The 24,567-nt window shown below is 41.6% G+C and overlaps 1 protein-coding gene across 10 annotated transcripts in view; it reads right to left on the minus strand.

The window, feature by feature from the left end:
* LOC133401149 (intermembrane lipid transfer protein VPS13B-like) overlaps nucleotides 1-24,567 on the minus strand; it is a 482,547-nt gene that overhangs the window by 350,241 nt on the left and 107,739 nt on the right. For all 10 annotated transcript variants that reach the window (XR_009768384.1, XM_061673722.1, XM_061673719.1 and 7 more), the window contains one exon: nucleotides 11,262-11,446. Coding sequence is in view for 9 of the 10 variants with exons in the window: in XM_061673722.1 (XP_061529706.1) it covers nucleotides 11,262-11,446 (185 nt within the window). In the remaining variant the exon portion in view is untranslated. The remainder of the gene's footprint in view (nucleotides 1-11,261; nucleotides 11,447-24,567) is intronic.

The following is a 24,567-nucleotide window of genomic DNA, read 5'->3' on the forward strand; positions in this document are numbered from 1 at the left end:
GACAAAATAAAATAGTCCTTAAACGCTTAACTTTGATGAAGAATTAAGTCAGATAAAGGTTGCATTGCTGATACATTTCATGTACACTATATTGTCAAAAGTATTCGCTCACCTTCTTTGACTCACATATGATTTTAAGTAGGGTTGGGCATCGAGATTCGATTGGAACCGGGACTAACGTTCCGGTTCTCCCGGAACCATTGAAATGTAAAAATTTCGGTTCCCTATGATGCCTAGTCCTCCAGCCGCGAAGAAGTGGGGAAAAACAACGAGGAAACGGCGTAAACTAACGAAGAAGAACGCACACTATGATGTGCTCGTACCCAACGGCAGGCTGCGGCGAACAAAAGTTCGTCTTAACTTTGTTCACATTAATGAGCAGTCACCTCAGTGCAACACTTGGAAAAAGATTACATTGTCCAAAGGAGGCTTTCACGATGTGTAGCGTCTCACGCGCTCTGAGCCTCAGCCTACACCACGCGGAGCTTCAGTGAAGTCATCTTTCAGTCAACTGGGTGAGTGAAACAATAAAATAAGTCTATGCTAACATTGAGACAGCTAATAAGGTTGCTGGCACTTTTGCACTGATGTTTTTTAGCATTTATTTTAGTCTTCAAACCAACGTAAGCGATGCCAAAAAAAAAGAAGCTTAATTTAACATTGGGGTAAAGCTTCACCGTAGCAACTTTACATCACAATGAATTGGGACAAAATTCACTTAAATGTCTCACAGTATCACAAACAATAACCTTGTGCCTCATCAGTGGGTAGGGAAAGTAATCAGCGATTTATAGCATTTGGTTCCATCCATTAAAAAAATAAAAAATAAAATCACTAGTGCCGTGTGAAGTTACTTTTCGTGCTAAAATGCTTAGTTCCAGGTGCGTACCCTACAAAATAAAAGGCTACAAGGTTAAAACATGAAGTCAAGTTAAAACTTGAACATATAAACCATTTCACGTGATGAAACAGTCCCAAATAACTATTTTAACAATGCTGTATTTAACTTTTATCTGAAACATTAATGAATATTAAGTCAATGAGGCTAGTTCCACACACATTGCCATTTAGTTCATTGGTTTGATATTGATACTGGTTATAAAGAACTTTGAGTAAAATGTTCATTTTAGTCTACGCTGCGGGCTCGTAAGAAAATGGATGTTCATAATTTGGACACCTTTTATTTAAACCATGCAAACTTTTTTGACCCAGCCCCCTAAAAGAATCGGAATTGAGAATCGTTTGGAACCGGAATCGAAATAAGGAACTGGAATCGCTCAAATTCAAACGATGCCCAACTCTAATTTTAAGTGATATTCCATTCTGAATCCATATGGTTTAATATGATGGTGGTCTACACTTTGAGGCTAAAACAGCTCTTGTGGGAAGGCTTTAAACAAGATTTAGGAGTGACTTCATGAGTTAATTTTTGCCTATTCTTCCAGGAGCATAATTTGTGACACACACTGATAGACGAGAAGGCCTGGCTCACTTTCTAATCGAAATCAACCCAAAGGTGTTCTATCAGGTGGAGGGCAGGACTCTGTGCAGGCCAGTCAAGTTCATCGATGCCAAATTCTCTCATCCATGTCTTTATGGACCTTGCTTTGTGCACTGGTGCACAGACATGTTGGAACAGGAAGGCGTAATCCCCAAACTGTTTGACTGTCCAAAATATTCTGGTATGTTGAAGCATTAGGAGTTCCTTTCACTGTAGATCAGGGTCTAATATGTTGGGCATTTCCAACTTTGTGGGAACAGTTTGGAGACGACCCTTTCTGGTTCCAACATGACTGTACATCAGTTGACAAATCAAGATTCATAAAGACATGGATGAGAGAGTTTGATGTGGATGAACTTGACTGGCCTTTACAATACTGACCTCAATGCCGTGCAACGCTCAGCGCTTATTTTTAGTGGCCACAGTGTTCCCAGGGCCTTACCGCTTATAAAATAAAATGCAGCTTTTTCATAAAAGCAAATGATACTCATACTTTATACTTCCCACACCACACAAGTTTTTTTCCCCCAAAAATAAATGTTTTACAGGGTGCTATACAGCTTCGAACTAATGTTTTCTTCATAAAATGTCAGTCAGTGACGTGTGCCAACAATGTTTTTGAAATTTAGGGTCTTTGATAAACTATTCAGTAAGTGAATAGGCAGACTTTTACCAGTAAATTGTGTTCTTCCAGGTGTGTGAACAGCAGGTGTGAATTAATGCCGCCACCTTGAATAGTGTCTATACTTCATGCGCAATCTGTCCCTGATAAATTTGCCACTCTATGACACTTACAATGAATTTTGGTGTCCATGATGCACTCAATATGCAAAGCAAAAATGTTTTTGAAAAATGTACTTTGAACAGGGATTAAATGATCTGAGTAATTTGAAGGCCTGCTCAAATTGTAACAGTTACATCCCAAAAACAGGAATGTTCAAATTAGGGTGAGTAAATCAATTCAATGTCAACTCGGTGACTCGGCAGCTTATTGAAACTACAGATACTGTTTGTGCTATCAAATTAAAGTTTTAAAGGATACCTTTTGTTTTTCACAAGTTTATCTATATTAAGTGATAATATTAGAATTTCAGCAAAATTATGTGCCTTTGATTAAAGAATTTCACCCCATGACAGTCACTCCGTGACGTCGTTTTTATTTTAATGGTTCTAAAAATGTCTGGTGAAAGAAATCAGCTCTGCTGGCAATTAATATGTAATGGAGAGGAACCAAGTAACTTTAGAAAAATGGTTTCTGACCATTCTTGCAATTTTGTTGCAAGAAATACATGAAAAAAACCTCAAGACTGGCGAAGTATGTGGTACGACAGTGTGGTCAGTGTGCCACTAAAGCTGAGGTTAGCAGTGGCTGCACGCCACGGCAGGCAGGAATTACAGGCTTGCTACTGGTATTGCTACCATGATAGCTGCTACTATAAACCACACACGGATCCCAAAAGTATGACAGAATATAAATCAAGGGGGGCCGCTGACAATCACAGCCAGTAAGCAAATAAATTATATGTACAGTATACATAAGGAAAATCAGATCAAACAATGAATGTGCGATAGAAATGAGGACTCTGATACAGACCCTTTCCAAAAAATTTGAATATCATAGAAAATCTTATGTATTTCCATAATTACATTCAAAAAGTTAAACTTTCATAGATTATAGATTCAGGGCCCACAATTTAAACAATTTAAAGTATTTATTGGTTTATTTTTTTATATAATTTGGGCATCCATCCATCCATTTTCTGTACCGCATTTCCTCACTTCCAGCTCATAAAACCCAGGAAATCAGGAATTAAAAACATTAGAATACTGTGAAGAAATCAGACCAAATTTTGCAGGCCATAATTTGTTTAAACTGAGTGTCACACACTAATAATCTACTAAACTCAAAGCACCTGTACAGGTTTCTCCAGGTGTCATTAAATTGCTTCAGTCTGGTTCAATTGTCACAGTTGGGTTCAATATGGGGAAGACTACAGATTTGACAACTGGCCAGAAGACCGTCATTGATACCCTCCATAGGATGGTATCAATGGTAAAAGTTAATAGCTAAGGAGTTTGGCTGTTTACAGAGTGCTGTGTCCAAGTATATCAATGGAAAGTCTAGTGGAAGGATAAACTGTGGCAGGAGAAGATGGACCAGCAAAAGAGATGACCGTAGGCTTCAGCGGATTATCAAACAGAGAAGATTCAAGAATCTAGCAGAGATCCAGAAAGAGTGGAATGAGGCGGGAGTCACAGCTTCAAAAACCACCACATTCAGACGCATCCGGGAGATGCCGATCTGAGCCTGAGCTAACGTAGGAAGAGTCTCAACTGGGCCAAGGAGAACAAGGAATGGACTGTTGGCCAGTGGTCCAAGGTCCTATTTACCAATGAAAGTAAAGTGTGCCTTTCATCCGGGAATCAAGGTTCAAGGGTTTGGAGGAAGACGGGTGAACAACAGAACCCAAGTTGCTTGAGGTCCAATGTGAAATATAAACAGACAGTCATGATTTGGGGTGCAATTTCCAATGCAGGTGTTGGTAAACTCTGCTTTCTTAAATCCAAGGTCACGTAACAGTCTACCAGAATGTTTTAGACAACTTGATGATTCCTTCTGCTGAGGATCTGTATGGAGATGCAGATTTCATCTTCCAGCACCAAAACCTGGTTTGATGCCCATGCCATCACAGTGCTTGACTGACCAGCCAACTAAATTTTTTTGAATTCCTGATTTTGTGGGTTTTATGAGCTGGAAGCCCAATTTACATTTAAAAATAAATAAATAAATACTTTAAATTGTTAAAATTGTGGGCCCTGAATCTATAATCTATGAAAGTTTAACTTTTTGAATGGAATTATGGAAATAAATGAACTTTTTCATGATATTAAATTTTTTTTGGGAAGGGTCTGTATACTCAGAAAAGATTGAAAGAAAATGTAAAACAAAGTCTGTCAACACATCAAAAAAGTCCAGGACTTTCTTCGAGCAAAAAAATAAATAAATGAATGAAAAGCAGTTTCTACCCTAAGTGGACAGCTGACATGGTGTTAAGAGTTAGTACGTGTACAAATGTAAATCCCTTTCTCTCTATGGGACACCTCTCCATTTCCACCAGACACAAAGTACGACGAGGTTTTTCTGCAACCCCACAAAAACATAACACTAGTGTGTTGTGTGGAATAAAAAGGAGAGAGCTGGTATCACGTGTTACCACCAGTGTTTTGTAAAGTACTTGGAGAACTAGTTCTCGTAACCAATTACTTTCTCAAAAACGTAATTGACTTACTAACTGAATTAGTCTGCGTTTGTTGGCAGTAACAGCGTTATCATGATTAAAAAACTAGACATGGGTGCATTGAATTACAAGTTTTTCCAGATATTTTGTCTTAAGATACAAGCAAAATTTGAGATACAAATGCGCTTCAGAACCCCAGCCACCACTTCACAATATCCAGCCATAATTAGTTCACAATGGTTTCCTTGCAGTGGAAGGACAATGTCAGTCGGTGGTACTAATGCGCCATTTAGTTGGCTTGCCAACTACCAATAGAGACCACAGAAGAAAAACATGGAGGGTCAATCCATTTGGTACATTCATGTTTTGTGCTGACATTTTCCATGTTTATTGGTTATGTGGAGAGCAAATCTCACATCTCCAAAACAATCACATTTCAGGAGGCCAAAAAAATTTCGTTTGTCGAGCCAATTAGGTTCCATCGTCCAAGAGAGCAGCCATTTTTTATATTGAGCAATAACTTAAAAAATAACAGACCCATGTGGGAACTGACCAATAAAATAGATTTGTGAAATAATAATAATAATACGAAATATGAAAAAAAAATAAAAGGCTGACTAAGTTGTACAATACTACTAATAAGCTTTTTCCATGAAAAGCGGGCATAGGTTCCCCACAAAAAAATTAACTATTTTATAAAATTGCTGCAAATACATAGATGCCGAACCACAACGATGCGGGGGTCCACTGTAATTGTATTTCCGTTCATTTTTACTGGGACAGATAATTTGAGAAAGGAAAAAAATTAAACTCATATTTCAAGGGACCACTGTACTTAGATTATGCACAAAAAGGAACACACTTTGGAACACCATTTATTTATAACGCCATTACTCCCATCACTGGTCACCACATAAAACTCGTATCTTAGATGAAGAGAAAACAGCACTGGAAATCTGTGTTGTGCTGCAAAAACACAATTTTACACTTTTTTATTTTCTGATTTTATTCAATCATCGATCAGCTTTCAATGCCAAATGTAGGCTAATAACCATGCTGCCTGTTGAGTTAAAATTGCTGCCACTGTGCAGTAATTTAAAAAATAATAAGTTACTTACAAGTTCTTGTGGTTGTGTTAGTCTTTTTCAATTATTTCAAATCTCTGACAGCTGCTTTAATCTGAGGCCAAAATTATTTCAAGGAAACCTTACCTGCCTGTCAGTACCCTGAGATTAAAATTTCAGCTTTCATGAGTTTGCCCCCCTTGCTTTTGATTTTTTTCTTTGGAGAAGAAATCTCAATCCAAAGCATCTCCCCCACGAAGGACACTGACCATATGTGTTAACAGATAGTCAATATGAAACACCTTTTACTATTGAGAAACCCTGTAACATCAAAAGGGAGGGGGGTAAAATTCCTTTAAAAAAAAAAAAAAAAAAAAAACAATGTTCAAAGCGAACAGTTTTTTTCTTGTTCAGGGTGCAGCTTCAGCCTTTATGTTTGAGTGCATCAGTCAAGGCCATATGTGTCAAAGTTTCGGGCCGGATGTATTTGCATTCCATACCGGAAGTGGCCAACACCAATCATTTGATAAATAGCGTGGAACTGACCCACACCACGGATGTAAACTAAGCCGTAAACATATGGTGACTTTACTCTTCACAGCAATAATTACTTTGTACTTAACAGAACCACAGATGTGGTTCAAAAATGTCGCAAGAGACCAGAGTGTCAATTACCGCACTCACATTGCAATTCAGAGTACCAGACTGGCCACCACCAAAAGCTAGCAATAATTTAATTCGACATGACTAGAAACGACACCACTTTAACTATTACACCATGTCTGCACAAAATAACACATTAAAGAGGCATGATAACAGGCAGCAAAACATGCTGGGAAATGCCTTCTCCTCAGATTCCCTAACGCCACAATATATATTTTTTAGCGGTAGCAGTGTGATGAAGCACAAACTACAAATGCAATAATACAGCGCGGAGAAGCCACCCTACAGAACAACAGGCTAACGGCAATCATTCTGTAGCTCGAACGCTGTGCATCTTTGAAGGCACATAGCTGTGTGAGCAGCTGTTCTCTGTGATGAAAATGAACGAAACATCACACAGGAGTTGCCTCACTCATGAACACCTGCAGTCCAGCAGTCCATCCTGAGAATCTCTTCAACACAGGACCTTACCCAAAACGTAAATGAACTTGCTGCAGAAAAAAAGGATTAAAAAAAATAAGTAATATCCAGCTCTGACAAAATGGCATAATAGCAAAGAAAAATGGAAGTTTGGATTCATGATTACCTTAACTTTGACTGAATATATTATAATTTTAGCATGTTAAAATTTTGAATTTGTACAATTTTGACAGATATTTTAATGCAGAGTAACATACAGTATTAGTATTATGTTATTGTAATACTGTATCCTGTCTTTTTCAATTAATATTGATGTTAATAAAAAAATTATTTTAGTCTATTCAATAATTGTGATATCCTTTTTGGCCCACAACCTAAAGTGTGTGTTGATTTTTGGACCCCTGTGCGATTGAGTTTGACACCACTGGTCTAGGCAGCGGATGTATGGCCACAGGTTGGTGAAAGAAGAATGAACACAGGTCTCTAACCCGGTTCCAGTTCTGGATTTTGTAATTATTGGAAAATAACCGCAGTCACTCTGTCAGAAAGCAACATTAAGAGAAAAGTCATGCGACTGCGACGATGACTATTAACACAATGCTACTGTGTCAGCACTTTAAAGAGAAACAGAAGGTAAACCTGTGTTGTGAAGAGAATTAGCAAGTGTAAAAATATTACAATTTTTTTAAACATTATAACAATTACACTTGCATTTACGGAATCCATCTTTTAGGCTTTTTTTTATCCACACAACACCCAAATCTATGCTTTAAGGCTGACCATAACAACTGTATTATTAATAATAGAACATAGGCTTATTCAGCAAAATTAAGATCTTTTTTTTTTTTTTACCGTGACCCTTAAAGTGCCTTTATCGTTATTATATCGTAGAAATTGTACAGTGAACCCCTTCCAAATTGCCATCCGTGATTTGTTTCTTTTCTTACAACTATTTACTGAAAGAATCCACCGATTGGCACCTATCCACATATTATTGTACTCTTTCAGTAATGCCCTAAGATGCCGCCCAAATGCCCACAATCAATCAATGATTCTGAAACTTTTTACACCAAGCGCCACCTCAAAAAACAGCTCTTCAAATACCAACAAAATGACCCACATTAAAATGCAGTAGCATAATAGGCCCAAGTTTTCATCAAAAATTTTACCAGATTCAAGTGTGTCACTCCGCATTTTTCATTTTTTTGGGGGGTTTTTTGGAGCGGAGCGATAGACTGGGCTCGATGAGTGTTGTGTCGTTCACAAACAACTCACTGAAATGAACAAATCTTTTGAGTGAACATACTGAATGGAATCACTTCATGAACTGATTTGTTCCTTTCTCAATTTAGTTGAACTCAGCCATGATTGTGTGCCGCACTAGAAACTCCCCAACGAGACAGCAGGCTTTGTGGGGGTCTCAATCTGGCTGCGCAGCGGCTGCGACAGTCCGTCAAAATATGTCTTTTGTGATATTGGTCTGTGGTGCGAAAAAGATTGGTGACCCCTGCCCTAGAGAACTACACCAAAGTAGCTGATCGTGTGGTCCCATACTGTAAGTCTTTATGTTCAACCACTGAGGTTGGTGGGTCAGGCAAAAAATTAACACGAAGCCGCAACCTGTGTTGCTCCTTTAAGAACCAGACCAAATTTACTATGTGTATACCTAAATACAAACATTCTTAGGATGGGCGTCCATTATTTGCTAATTTTCGATATTCGTGTCACGGCTTGATCGTTAACCACAAAAACAATAGTAAAGGTTGAGCTGTAAAACTAAATTAAAAGTTGTAAAAAGCTACTCACCATCCCACATTCATATGCAGTTTCAAACATTTATTCAACACCTCCACGTTTAAACTACAAAACTAGAGAACACATCAACAATTCCTCAACACTTCTTTGCCTCCAAAAGGCTCCCTCACCACCTTTTTTTCTAACCTGCAACCAAATGTCCAGATGTTAAAATTGTTCTGGTCAAACCCTGTTCCAAGAGAACGCAGAGTGAGAGAAGAGGAATATTTGATTTTACTCCACAGGAGACCAGTTTCATACATTTTGGCAGCCACACAACAGTAAAAAGGTAGCTTTGCTGGTTTGGCAGCCAGAGACCGATGGCTTACCAAACAACGCAATCGTAATGAGTTGGAAAACCCCGAACCCTCCAGAGAACTGTCCAGATGTGACCATCATGAGAAGTGCTACTGTTTTAATTTGACTCTAACAAAAGGCAAAACGCTGAAACGGAAGATTGCTATGGCAGATAATCTGAAGCATAAAGGAGTTTTAGTTCATTTCACCTTGTCTTCAGAACCACTTCCAACTCTTAGCCCCCTACCAGGCAGAAGTTGATCCACATTTATGTGACTGAAAGTGTGAATGTTTTCATTTATCCATTTTATGTGAGGAATATATAAAGGAACAATTTTTCATGCTTCTGTAGTCATGATTAATGATGGAAATTCAAAATATCACCCAACTCTGTTTACTTTGGCTTTACTTTAGGCTTTATGGACAATTTAATTTCATTGCTCAGCTGTCTGTCACACAAGTTTACTGCTGTAGCTTTCTGATCTCATAGTGCCATTTTCTGACGCAATAGAAAGTTTTTGGGGTTCAGTTTTAAAAAGAGAGCATATGAAGTATGTGAACGCCAACTTTTCTGCTCAAGCCTCTGCCATACCGCTTCAAAATGTCTTATAAAAATCAGTGAAGTAGTTGTGTTACGCTGGTAACATGCAGACAAACAGTCCCCTCCAATAGTATTGGAACAGCAAGGTCAATTCCTTTGTTTTTGTTGTATACTGAAGACATTTGGGTTTCACATCAAAAGATGAATATGAGACAAAAGTTCAGAATTCCAGCTTTTATTTTATGGTATTTACATCTAGATGCGTTAAACAACTCAGAACAGAGCATCTTTTGTTTGAAGCCACCCACTTTTCAAGTGAGCAAAAGTATTGGAACTGACATTATTAAATTAACTATGACATTTAATATTTGGTGCCATAAGCCTTACTAGCAATAACTGTATCAATCCTGCGAGCCATTGACTTCACCAGACTGTTGCATTCTTCATTTGAAATGCTTTTCCAGGCCTTTACTGCAGCCTCTTTCAGTTCTTGTTTGTTTCTGGGGGCTTCTCCCTCTTCAGTCTCCTCTTCAGGAGATAAAATGCATGCATGCTCTATTGGGTCTGGTGATTTACCTGGCCAGTCTAAAACCTTCCACTATTTCCCCCTGATGAAGTCCTTTGTTGTGTTGGCAGTGTTTTGGGTCATTGTCTTGTTGCATTTGGAAGCTTCTTGGAAGCTTCTCCTGATTAATTTAAAGTGCATTTTTTCTGTAAATTGACAGACAAAATGGATTTGTAGACTTCAGAACTCATTCTGCTGCTACCATCATGAGTTACATCATCAATAAAGAGGAGTGAGCCTGTTCCAGAAGCAGCCATGCAAGCCTAAGCTATGACATTACCTCCACCATGCTTCTCAGATGAGCTTGTGTGTTTTGGCTCACATGCAATTCCTTTCTTTCTCCATACTCTGGCCTTTCCATCACTTTGGGAGAGGTTAATCTTGGTCTCATGTGATATGGCCTGTATATTTCTTCTCTTGTAGTCTTCAAACAGTGGATTGCGATACCTTCACCCCTGCCCTGTGGAGATTGGCAGTGATGTCACTGACTGTTGTCTTTGGGTGTTTCTTCGCAGGTCTCACAATGTTTCTGTCATCAACTGCTGTTGATAACATTGACCGACCTCTTCGATGTCTGTTGCTCAGTACACACCAGTAGGTTCTTTCTTTTTCAGGACTTTCCAAATTGTTGTATTGGCTATGCCCAATGTTTGTGCAATAGCTCTAATCGATTTTCCCGCTTCTCTCAGCTTCAAAATGGTTTGCTTTTCTCCCATAGACAGCTCTCTGGTCTTCACGTTTGCTTAACAGCAAATGCAGTTTTCACAGGTGAAACCAAAAACCAACAACAAGCACTCTCTAATGTTTAAGCAATCGATCTAAAAGGCAAAACTTGAGCAACTAGAAACACCCATCAGTCACACGTTCCAATACGTTTGCTCACTTGAAAAGTGGGCGGCTTCAAACAAAAGGTGCTCTGTCCAGAGTTAACACAAAAAGATGTAATATCTTGAAATAAAAGATGGAATTCTGAACTTTTGTCTCATATTTATCTTTTGATCTGAAACCCAAATGTCTTCAGTATACAGCAAAAGCAAAGGAATTGACCTTGCCATTCCAATGCTTTTAGAGGGCACTGTACATACTGTACAAAGCTTGCACTTTGTGCTAGTATTAAAACAATTAAGGGCACCACTGAGCAGTTATGAGTTGATTAAGACCTAACGCTTTATTTTACCTGGAGCTTTGTAAACCTCATTGATAAGGCTTTCGCTGGATATCGAGGGTGCCCAATTCAAAATGCCAGGTGTCCAGCTTTGCCAGATTGCTTGGAGCAGATGTGTCTGTGCTCTTGTGGCCTGCACAGTGAAGTGAGGAAGCTCCACAATACACTCTGTGGTGGGGACAGAAGACCTTTTACTCCTGCAAGATAATGTAAAGCAACATAAAAAGATGGTAAGGTGAAGGATAGTACAACTGCAGGCAAGGTACTTTCACAATAATGTTGGCGGAACCTTCTGCTTGACTCTAATTCTATATGATTCATAAAATAACATTGCCTTGACGGCATAGCACAAGACGCTAAAAAGGAAGAATTGAATTCCAACATCAAATATACAACCCCAATTCAAATAAAGTTGGGACGTTGAGTTAAACATAAATAGAAACAGAATACTATGATTTGCAAATCATGTTCAACCTATATTTAATCGAATACACTACAAAGACAAGATATTTAATGTTCAAACTGATAATCAGAATCATCTTTATATGCCAAGTCCAAAAAACACACAAGGAATTTGTCTCCGGTAATTGGAGCCGCTCTAGTACGACAACAGATAGTCAATTGACAGAGAACACTTTTGAGACATAAAGACATTGACGACAAAAAAATAAATAAATAAAAAATAAAAAAAGTCCCCCGGTGCAATGACCATTGTGCAAAGGGCGCCGAGACTTCAAGCGAGTAGTGCGATAGAATTCTATGGCTGCAACACATTTAAAAAAAGCTGGGATAGGGCCTGCTTTGCCACCGAACCCTCTCCCACCTCAGCCAAAACTGAAATGATGATTTATGTGAAGGAATGTCTAGCCTAGAAACCTAAAACGGAAAAGAATCTCGGAACAGTTAACATTTCATCTGTCAGTTGAGAGCGAGATGAGTATGTGTGTCTGTAGTTGCATGCGTGGGAAAGACAAGCTTAAGGGAGGTTTATGTAACAGCAGTTGGATTGGTGTCCTTCAGGTTTATGTCCATCAGAAACTCAGTGTGTGTTATGGACACACACACACATGCAACACACACACACACACAGTGGGTACGGAAAGTATTCAGACCCCTTAAAATGTTCACTCTAATATTGCAGCCATTTGCTAAAATCATTTAAATTAATTTTTTTCCTCAATGTACACACCGCACCCCAATTTTTGCAGAATTCTTAAAAAGGAAAAACTGAAATATCACACACCCAAAAGTATTCACACCCTTTACTCAGTATTTAGTAGAAGCACCCTTTTGAGCTAATACAGCCATGAGTCTTTTTGGGAATGATGCAACCTGGATTTGGGGATCCTCTGCCATTCCTCCTTACAGATCCTCTCCAGTTCTGTCAGGTTGGATGGTGAACAATGATGGACAGCCATTTTCAGATATCTCCAGAGATGCTCAATTGGGTTTAAGTCAGGGCTCTGGCTGGGCCATTCAAGAACAGTCACGGAGATGTTCTGAAGCCACTCCTTCGTTATTTTAGCTGTGTGTCATTGGGTCAGTCTTGTTGGAAGTTGAACCTTCGGCCCATTCTGATGTGCTGAGCACTCTGAAGAAGGTTCCTTCACCAACTTTCGCAATCCGCCCAGTTTTTTCCTCGAGTTACTCACCGGAGCGGCGTCCGCGGTTTTCGGCGCATGGAGGCGGAGGTGACGCCACAGAGGGAAGCGAGCCGGCATCCAGGCGAAACTCCGCAAGAGAGGATACAGATTGGCGTTCCCGTCGATCCACCTCGCGAATGTACGCTCCCTACCCAACAAAATGGACGAGCTTCATCTTCTGATAAAGACCAGTAAAGACTTCGGACGTTCCGCTGCCATGTGCTTTACGGAGACCTGGCTCTGCGACCCTGTACCCGATGGCGCCGTCATGCTTCCGGGTTTTCATCTTCACCGAGTGGACCGCATCGCGGAGTTATCGGGGAAAACAAAAGGCGGCGGGATATGCTTCTCTATCAACGAAAAATGGTGTACGGACTTCATGGAGCTCAGCACACACTGCAGCCCGCATTTGGAGTCGCTGTTTTTGAACTGTAAGCCATTCTACTCGCCGCGTGTTTGCATCATTCATCCTCGCTGGAGCGTACATCCCGCCTCAAGCTAACACGAACGCCGCACTGCTAACGGTCGCCGAACAAGTCAACGAAATTGAAAAGAAAAACACCCGGACTCACCCCTCATTATTCTCGGGGACTTTAACAAAGCTTAACTCAACCACGAACTCCCTAAATACAAGCAGCACATCGACTGTCCTACCAGGGAAAATAACATTTTAGACCACTGCTATACTACGCTAAAAAAACGCATATCGTGCTATACCTCGTGCAGCCCTGGGCTCGTCTGATCACTGCTTAATTCACTTAATACCGACATACAGGCAAGATCTTAAATGCACTGAAGCCTACAGTGAAAACAGTGAAAAAGTGGACCAATGGAGCAAAAATGGAACTTCAAAGCTGTTTAGACTGCACAGACTGGAGTGTCTTTGAAAATTCAGCTGGCAGCCTGGATGAATATACGGACACTGTCACATCCTATATCAGTTTCTGTGAAGATATGTGTGTACCAACAAAGTCATTTCGCACTTTCAACGACAACAAGCCGTGTTCACTGCCAAACTTAAGCAGCTTCGCCAAGCTAAGGAGGACGCATAGAGCGGGGACAGGGCCGTGTATAATCGAGCTAGAAACCAGCTTACTAAAGAAATTAATATTGCAAAGAGGAACTATGCAGCAAAGTTGGAAAAAAGGTTTAGCGCTAATGACTCTAAATCAGTCTGGCATGCATTCCAATTGCTGACTAATTACAAGCGACGATCCCCCCAAGCTGAGAACAATAGCACACTAGCCAACGACTTGAATACCTTCTATTGGAGATTTGAAAAGGACACTTTCACTTTCCTGCGGCCCTAGTTAGGATAAGCGGTATGGAAAATTGATGGATGGATGATTAAATTGGCATGAACACCCCGCTGGGTGCCAGACGTACCCATTAAAAACCACCACGGTCACACAATGCCACCGACCGTACATTTCCATTTTCTGAGCAGCTTCTCCTCACTAGGGTCGCAGGGGTGCTGGAGCCTATCCCAGCTGTCATCGGGCAGGAGGCGGGGTACACCCTGAACTGGTTGCCAGCCAATCGCAGGGCACATAGGAACAAACAACCATTCGCACTCACAGTCATGCCTACGGGCAATTTAAAGTCTCCAATTCATGCATGTGTTTGGGATGTGGGGGGAAACCGGAGTGTCCGGAGAAAGCCCACGCAGGCACGGGGAGAACATGCAAACTCCACACAGGCGGGGCCGGGGATTGAACCCGGGTCCTCAGAACTGTGAGGCTGACGCTCTAACCAGTCGGCCACCGTGCCGCCACCGACCGTATAAAGAGCCTTTAATTTCACAAACGGCTATATTATGTCATCTTTCGAAACTCTTCAAAACTGATCCAATCAATACAACAACGAGTTGACTAAATACGTGTATATAGGTGGAAATTAATCTGCATGCACGCACTTACCTATGCCCATAGAGCTTCCTTCCTTCTGCAACAAAGAATTACAGAATTCGATTTTAACAAAACAAGCCTACTGGAATGTATCTAACCTGTTTTCATTCATTATTGTCAAAACAAAAACTTCTAGACTTTCACTATAGGTGACAATCAAGCTGCAGGCCTCGGCAGAACGAGGAACTTGGATCACTTCAAGATATTTTCAGCATTCAAGAGCGTTTATCGATTTGTTCTCAAGCTATTTTCACCACTTTAAATGGATTAATATTGTGTAAAAATAAAAGACGACGTAGGGACAGACCAATACTATCGATTTGTGAAGCAATCAAGAACACGTACTAGAATAAGGAAATGTGCTCGCACATGCAAGTTTTTACATGGGCAGGCTAAGAGCTGTATGAAAATCAAAAATGTGATCAGAAAACAAGGGGGAACTGTTTTCTGCAGGCATCGTTTTTAAGTCTAGAAGTATTGAATACGTGCCAATGTTCATATTTTAATATTGCATTCATGGAGTAACAATGAAACAGAAAATGTCAACAATATAAGGAAGCGGCCACGTCGCCCTCTATCGCAGACGTAGTGACGACGAAGCAGTTACCTCCTGCCACACCACATTTAGGTAAGCCTGGTTTGTTAAAAAAAAAAAAGGATTGGTAGGAAATGCAACTGTGTCAGGCTGTCAGAATGAAGTGTAAGTGTGCAGATTAGTTTTCACTTACTAAAGTAGTCCGCCGGCTGGCCCAAGCCAACAAAGCATTGGGCGAGAGGCCAGGGGCCAAGCACCTAGCTGAACTGGAGCTGTATTTTACAATTTTAATACATGACAGCGTAATTAAGTACCATTTTATTACCATATGAAATTATCCATTGAACATGATTTCGGGAGGGTGTTGTGTTGATGTTGGTGACAACAAGTATATGATGGCAATTTGTAGATAAGTTAGGCTGTAATACCAATTTAGACGATGCGAGAACAACCGTCAGCCAGGATTCCACCATTAGCTGACTAAATAAGTGGCTCTGTCTGATGTTTAGCTTGTTACTGAATATTTACCAACTCTGTTTTTTTTTTCTTGTAAATAAAACGGACATAAATGGATAATACAATCTGACTCTTGACAAGTCACACACATTCTTGCAAATTCACGGTCCAAGAACTAAAAATGGTGCCCCCCATGAGCAAGTAGATGGAGTGTTTTAAAGTATTTTTCAGAATAAATACTTTGTAGATTTAAGTAAACAGCAGCTGAAAAAGAAGATATGCACATTTATAATACAGTATAATAAAACATTTTAACAACTTGGGTTAAATTCCCCTTTAAAGTGTGCTGTATGTCCCGAGGTTTTGCCCCTGCTAAGCAGCTCTGCAATCGTTTAACTTCTCTACTTTTCTTGCTCTCCTTTCTGTCTCTCTATATCTTTCCCTTTATTCTGCTCCTGGGTGGTTCAGCAGGGAGACACGACCCGTTAGCTGCACACAGACGGGTGCGGAGTACTAAACCGCCTGTTGCCTTGGAGGGGGGGGGGGCAACGAAAAGACAGAATCAGTTGGACAGAAAGAAGATAAAAGCAAAGAGAAAATGTGACAGGGTCAACAGGTTTAACTTTATAGTACGCATACTTTTAATCCACAGTTGCATGTGGTGCATTTGACAACCATGGTTCTCAACTATTCCAATCACAACTGTTACATTATATATAGCTTGACATCAAACACATTTTCATGTGTTTGTGCATGCCTGTGTACATAGTTACTTTTTGCTGATGTACAAAAAAAGTGAAGGGGACCGTGCAACAATAATGTCCCCCACATGCAGAGCAAATGTCTCTGCAAAGCCACTTCAATAGGCAGATTGGCAAAGGATAAAGTATAAAGGTTTGTTGGCTTATTCAAGTGTGATTTCAAGGGAGCTGTCATGCGTATGAGATCCCCTAAAACCTTAATTATGCACCTGCTTTTATTATATTATGCACAACTCATCATTTAAAAAGCAATGCGGATGGACTTAAATAAATTGAAGAAAGTCTCATTAGGGTCAGAATGTTGGCTGTGAGGACAGCAAGACACTTCAGATTTCAGCTGGCAATGCAACATGGTAAACAGCTTTGGCAGAAACCTTCGGGTCTGGAAAAAAAAAAAAAAAAGCCTCAATGGAAATATTTAACACAATACAAATAACCCTGTATTGGGCAGCTAACAACTTGTGTGAAACAAAGTTGACTTTGCACCATGGGAAGTAGCGCTCATTTTAGCATACTTCAACTATAATGTAGGAACCCACCAGAACTGGCGCCACAACCCTTTTGGGATCCTGGCTCATAAATTCAGACACCCGCTTACTGACTTGCAAAATCAATGCTTCATTGAATTGACAGTGTCTGATCCCACATTTGTCTTTCATATCAATAAATTCTCAACTGAGAACACATAAGCTTGTAAAAAAATGGGAAATTAAAATTAGTCAGGAGTTATGAAAAATAAGGCATCTGAACTACAGCTACTGCCAGGTGTATTTCAACAACATTAAGCCCCATTTCCTGACCTGTCCTCCGTTGGTGCTGTCACAAAATCATACTCCAAATCGAGGCGAAGCCAACTGGAAGACTCCCAAACTGCTGGACTAGGTTACTTACTGACTGGCACACCTGTCTTCCTCTCTAATGCCCCAGTCGGAATCAGGCAAAACAGAGCCTGGTGTTGTGCAGAAGATATGAGTCATGAGTTACAGCCACTATAACAGCAGAGGTACTATTCCCTAGTCTGTTTCCTCTTTTGACTGGCTAAAATGTCAAAATAAACAGGAACAGCAAGTTGCTTTTAGTCATTAAAATGAATATGTGAAATCAAAAAGGTGTGAGAATTAACAGTAATGACTCACAAAATAACCTATTTCTTTCATAGTGAGTTTCTATAGATCCAATCGTAGCTCAGAGCTGGTTTGAGATGCATTCTGCGATTTCCATCAGCTTTATCCATACAGGCCAATGGTTCTCAAGCAGACAAGCCTCCTGGTCTGATCTGACTGTGGTCATGACATTTAGACAAATACAGCTCTTTCGAATAGGCTGTTATTTCTGCCAACAGTGACCACATAAGAATGCAAATGGAGACAAACCGCCAAAATAAAGAAAAAAGAAAAAAGAAAAAACTAATGCCAAAACCATGACTGACATAACAAACTCAGTGTTTCAACTGTCCACAGAATATGCTCAGACTAATAAGAACAGAGCAAATTGCAATTACAGTATAATGCCAAAGCTATATGAAAAAGCTATAGGTGTTTCCCCTGGTCCTCAGTAAAATAATCCATCCAGCCAATCTCTGCTTATCTACTTATCCTGTGCACGGTTGCAGGGAGCTGGAGCCTATCCCATCAGGCAAAAAGGCAGACTACATTCTGGATTGGTTGCAAAGCACATATAGAGACAGACAACCATTGTCTGTCACATTCAGACTTTCACTGAGCTGGAACTAAACCCACGTTGCCTGCGCCAAAGTCAGGCAAATTTACCAGCACATCATCAGTGACATCAGTATAATATCCATGCATCTATCCATTTTCTGTACCGCTTATCCTCACTAGGGTCGCGGGCGTGCTGGAGCATACACCAGTCATCTTCGGGCGAGAGGCGGGGTACACCCTGAACTGGTCGCCAGCCATTCGTAGGGCACATAGAAACAAACAACCACACGCACACACATTCACATCTACGGGCAATTTACAGTCTCCAATCAACCTACCACACATGTTTTTGGGATCTGGGAGGAAACCGAAGTACCTGGAAAAAACCCACGGAGGAACGGGGAGAACATGGAAACTCCACACAGGCGAGGCCGGGATTTGAACGCCGGCCCTCAGAACTGTGCGGCAGATGTGCTAACCAGTCGTCCACCATGCCGCCCAGTGGAATATATCAAACAAAAATAACTCCTGCAGTACTCTCGAAATCTTTAATTGGAGAGGTTGCTTCAGACCTATACATGTACAGTGGGTACAAAAGGTATTCATCCATCCATTTTCTGAGCCGCTTCTCCTAACTAGGGTCGCGGGCGTGTTGGAGCCTATCCCAGCTGTTATCGGGCAGCAGGCGGGGTACACCCTGAAATGGTTGCCAGCCAATCGGAGGGCACATACAAACAAACAACCATTCGCACTCACATGCACATCTACGGGCAATTTAGAGTTGCCAATTAACCTACCATGCACGTTTTTGGAAAGTGGGAGGAAACCGGAGTGCCCGGAGAAAACCCACGCAGGCACGGGGAGAACATGCAAACTCCACACAGGCGGGGCCGGGGATTGAACCCGGGTCATCAGAACTGAGAGGCAGAAGCTCTAACCAGTCACCCACCGTGCCCAGAAAGTATTCAGACCCCCTTTTATTTTTCACTCTTTGTTATATTGCAGCCATATGCTAAAAACATTTAAGTTATTTTTATTTCCTCATTAATGTACACACAGCACCCCATATTGACAGAAAAAAATTAATTGTTGAAATTTTTGCAGATTTATTAAAAAAGAAAAACTGAAATATCACACAGCCATAAGTATTCAGACCCTTTGGTCAGTATTTAGCAGAAACAAGCACCCTTTTGAGCTAATACAGCCATGAGTCTTTTTGGGAATGATGCAACCTGGATTTACTTATGGCTGGGTGATATTTCAGTTTTTCTTTTTTAATAAATCTGCTAAGATTTTAACAATTCAATTTTTTTCTGTCAATATGGGGTGCTGTGTGTACATTAATGAGGAAGAAAATGAATTTAAATGATTTGAGCAAATGGTTACAATATAAGAAAGAGTGAAAACTTTAAGGGGGTCTGAATACTTTCCGTACCCATCCATCCATCCATTTTCTGAGCCGCCTATCCTCACAATGGTCGCAGGAGTGCTGGAACTTATCCCAGCCATCATCGGGCAGGACGCGGGGTACACCCTGAACTGGTTGCCAGCCAATTGCAGGGCACATACAAACAAACAACCATCCGCACTCACATTCACACCTACGGGCAATTTAGAGTCTTCAATTAACGTACCGTGCATGTTTTTGGGATGTGGGAGGAAACCAGAGTGGCTGGGGAAAACCCACCCAGGCACGGGGAGAACATGCAAACTCCACACAGGCGGGCCCGGTCCTCAGAACTGTGAGGCAGATGCTCTCACGAGTCGGTCACCGTGCCGCACTTTCCGTACCCACTGTATATAAATATTTAGGTGTGTGTGTTCACACGTAATGTGTGTCTTTAGATGTCCAGCAAATTATTGAGTGTAACTCCAATGTTCTGAGAGAGGTGCTACTAAGAAGAAAACATAATTCCTCAACAGCAGAGCCACCTGTGGTCTGCAACCCCCCCCCCCCAAAAAAAGTAAGGCCTGCATCTTGCCATTATTGGAAGAACATTGCCAAGAGCAGCTGGTCCAAATGGTTTATACAGTGTCCCAGAATTCAAGCTTGGAACCGGCAGATTTTTTTCCACAGTGTTTATTTTTGTTATTACTCATATGCTGCAGAAGACCAAAATTCATTTCCCTCACTCTTTTCAAAATACAGTGACAAAGACAGCTGTGGGGCTTGGGAGGTCGACAGGAGATGAGGAACTCGGTGCCTGTCAATGGATCGGAAAGGAGGACTATATTTACACAATTGTATATTCCCTTGCGCAGGTGGAGTCTGTCTGTAATGAGATCTGGATGTGAAAATTCAATTTGAACGAGAACAACCCTTTTAAAGATAGTGTACATAAAAAGTATACACACCCCGGTTTAAATGAAAGTTTTTGTGAATGCAAAAAATGAGATAAATTGATTTTTTTTGCGCATGATCAGGCTTCCATCTTGTCACTCTACCCGTAGCCCAGACATACAGTGGGTATGGAAAGTATTCAGACCCCCTTAAAGTTTTCACTCGTTATATTACAGCCATTCAGTAAAACCACTTAAGTTCATTTTTTTCCCTCAACGTACATACAGCACCCCATATTGACAGAAAAAAAACAGCATTGTTGACATTTTTGCAGATTAAAAAAAAAACTTAAATATCTCACAGCCATAATAAGTATTCAGACCCTTTGCTGTGACACTCATATTTAACTCGGGTGTTGTCCATTTCTTCTGATCATCCTTGAGATGGTTCTACACCTTCATTGGAGTCCAGCTGTGATTGATTATACAGATTGGACTTGATTAGGAAAGCCACACACCTGTCTATAAAAGACCTTACAGCTCACAGTGCATGTTAGAGCAAATGAGAATCATGAGATCAAAGGAAATGCCTGAAGAGCTAAGGGACAGAATTGTGGCAAAGCACAGATCTGGCCATGGTTAAAAAAAACAATTCTGCTGCACTTAAGGTTCCTAAGAGCACCATGGCCTCCATAATCCTTCAATGGAAGACGTTTGGGACCACCTGAACCCCTCCTAGAGCTGGCCGTCCGCCCAAACTGAGCAGTCGGGGGAGAAGAGCCTTGGTGAGAGAGCTAAAGAAGAACCCAAAGATCACTGTGGCTGAGCTCCAGAGATGCAATCGGGAGATGGGAGAAAGTTCTAGAAAGTCAACCATCACTGCAGCCCTCCACCAGTCAGGCTTTATGGCAAAGTGGCCCGACGGAAGCCTCTCCTGAGTGCAAGACACATGAAAGCCCGCATGGGAACACCTGAAGGACTCCAAGATGGTGAGAAATAAGATTCTCTGGTCTGATGAAAAAGATAGAACTTTTTGGCCTTAATTCTAAGTGGCATGTGTGGAGAAAACCAGACACTGCTCATCACCTGTCCAATACAGTCCCAAAAGTGAAGCATGGTGGTGGCAGCATAATGCTGTGGGGGTGTTTTTCAGCTGCAGGTACAGGACGACTGGTTGCAATCGAATGAAAGATGAATGTGGCCAAGTACAGGGATATCCTGGACCAAAACCTTCTCCAGAGTGTTCAGGACCTCAGAGTGGGCCGTAGGTTCAGCTTCCAACAATGACCCTAAGCACACAGCTAAAATAACGAAGGAGTGGCTTCAGAACAACTCTGTGACTGTTCTTGAATGGCCCAGCCAGAGCCCTGACTTAAACCCAATTGAGCATCTCTGGAGAGACCTGAAAATGGCTGTCCACCAACGTTCACCATTCAACTTGATAGACCGAGACAGGATCTGCAAGGAGGAATGTCAAAGGATCTCCAAATCCAGGTGTGACAAATATGGGGTGCTCTGTGCACATTAATGAGGGAAGAAAATGAACTTAAATGATTTTAGCAAATGGCTGCAATATAACAAAGAGTGTAAAATTTAAGGGTGCATGAATACTTTCCGTACACACTGGATATATGAAGGAGACAGGAAATTATTGTCACATTTACGTAACTCATTCACTGCCAGCCGTTTCCTGAGCAGTGAACCCCTAGACTGCCAGGCATTTTTCGAGCAATTTCACTCATGTTTCAAGCCCCACAGAATATTGTGTACTATGACTATGTAAACACCAAAAAAAAAAGATCAGACTCTCTACTTTCATCCGAGAAAAAAAGGCTCTTGCTTATACCGTTCTTTAGTAATCAGCAGACAAATATAGGCTACTTACAGCCGAATCTGTTTCAGTAGGGAAGAAAAATTGAAAACAGCCTTTTTGTGAAAGCAGACAGAGCAAGCAGAATAATGACTTTGACACCAATATTTGTTTTTCTTTCATGAAAATCTCAAACATCTGAACATAAAACAACACTGCGAAAGTACTTTTGATGATTCCAAGATGGCGCCTACCAGTGTGGCCGCCTCGGTAACGCGTTCTCTAGTATTGTCTTTGTTTTTGTGTTTTTCGTCCGTCTTTGGAGACCTTACACGACTCACTTACACAAGGGGAGACCTGCTAACCATCAAGGAGGCTACTCCGGACTTTCTGTCACCAACTTTCGAAAATCCGCTCAGTTTTTTCCCCGAGTTACTCACCGGAGCGGCGTCCGCGGTTTTCGGCGCATGGATGCGGAAGCGGCGCCACAGAGGAAAACGAGCCGGCATTCAGGTGAAACTCCGCAAGAGAGGACACAGATTGGCGTTCCCGTCGATCCACCTCGCGAATGTACGCTCCCTACCCAACAAAATGGACGAGCTTCATCTTCTGTTAAAGACCAGTAAAGACTTCGGACGTTCCGCGGCCATGTGCTTCACGGAGACATGGCTTTGCGACGCTGTACCCGATGGCGCCGTCACGCTTCCCGGCTTCAACATTCATCGAGCGGACCGCGACATGGAATCATCGGGAAAAACGAAGGGCGGCGGGATATGCCTCCATATAAACGAAAAATGGTGTACGGACGTCACGGTGCTCAGCACACACTGCAGCCCGCATTTGGAGTCGCTGTTTCTGAACTGTAAACCATTTTACTCGCCACGTGAGTTTGCATCGTTTATACTGGGTGGAGTCTATATTACACCGCAAGCTAACACGAGCGCCGCATTGCTAACGCTCGCCGAACAAGTCAACGAAATTGAAAAAAAACACCCTGACTCACCCCTCATTATTCTCGGGGACTTTAACAAAGCTAAACTCAACCACGAACTCCCTAAATACAAGCAGCACATCGACTGTCCTACCAGGGAAAATAATACTTTAGACCACTGCTACACTACGGTAAAAAACGCATACCGTGCTATACCTCGTGCAGCCCTGGGCTCGTCTGATCACTGCTTAATTCACTTAATACCGACGTACAAGCAAGAACTTAAATGTGCGAAGCCTACAGTGAAAACAGTCAAAAAGTGGACCAATGAAGCAAAGATGGAACTTCAAAGCTGTTTAGACTGCACAGACTGGAGTGTCTTTGAAAATTCAGCTGGCAGCCTGGATGAATATACGGACACTGTCACATCCTATATCAGTTTCTGTGAAGAGGTTTGTGTACCAACAAAATCATTTCGGACATTCAACAACAACAAGCCGTGGTTCACTGCTAAACTTAAGCAGCTTCGCCAAGCTAAGGAAGATGCATATCAGAGCGGGGACAGGGCCCTGTATAATCGAGCTAGAAACCAGCTTACTAAAGAAATTAACATTGCAATGAGGATGATCTATGCAGCAAAGTTGGAAAAACAGTTTAGCGCGAACGACTCGAAATCAGTCTGGCGTGCATTCCAATCGCTGACTAATTACAAGCGACGATCCCCCCAAGCTGAGAACAATAGCACACTAGCCAACGACTTGAATACCTTCTATTGCAGATTTGAAAAGGACAGTTTCACTCCACACACCCACCCGGCCGCACCCGCGACCACAACCACACCTCTGACTTCTGCGTTAACCATCCATGAACAGGATGTGAGACGCATCTTCAAACAACAGAAGATTAACAAAGCAACAGGACCGGACCATGTGTCCCCATCCTGCCTCAAAGTCTGCGCGGACCAGCTCGCTCCAGTCTTCACTCAGATCTTTAACAGATCTTTGGAAATGTGCGAAGTTCCATCCTGCTTCAAACGCTCCACCATCATTCCAGTCCCCAAGAAACCTGCAATCTCTGGTCTGAATGACTACAGGCCTGTCGCTTTGACATCTGTGGTCATGAAGTCCTTTGAACGTCTCGTGCTGGACCACCTCAAGAGTGTCACAGGTCCCCTGCTGGACCCCCTGCAGTTTGCCTACCAAGCGAACAGGTCTGCGGATGATGCAGTCAACATGGGACTGCACTTCATCCTAGAACACCTCGACAGTGCAGGGACCTACGCGAGGATCCTGTTCGTGGAGTTCAGCTCAGCGTTCAACACCATCATCCCTGAA

The sequence above is a fragment of the Phycodurus eques genome, chromosome 4, assembly GCF_024500275.1.
Source record: "Phycodurus eques isolate BA_2022a chromosome 4, UOR_Pequ_1.1, whole genome shotgun sequence".
NCBI classification, from domain to species: domain Eukaryota; kingdom Metazoa; phylum Chordata; class Actinopteri; order Syngnathiformes; family Syngnathidae; genus Phycodurus; species Phycodurus eques.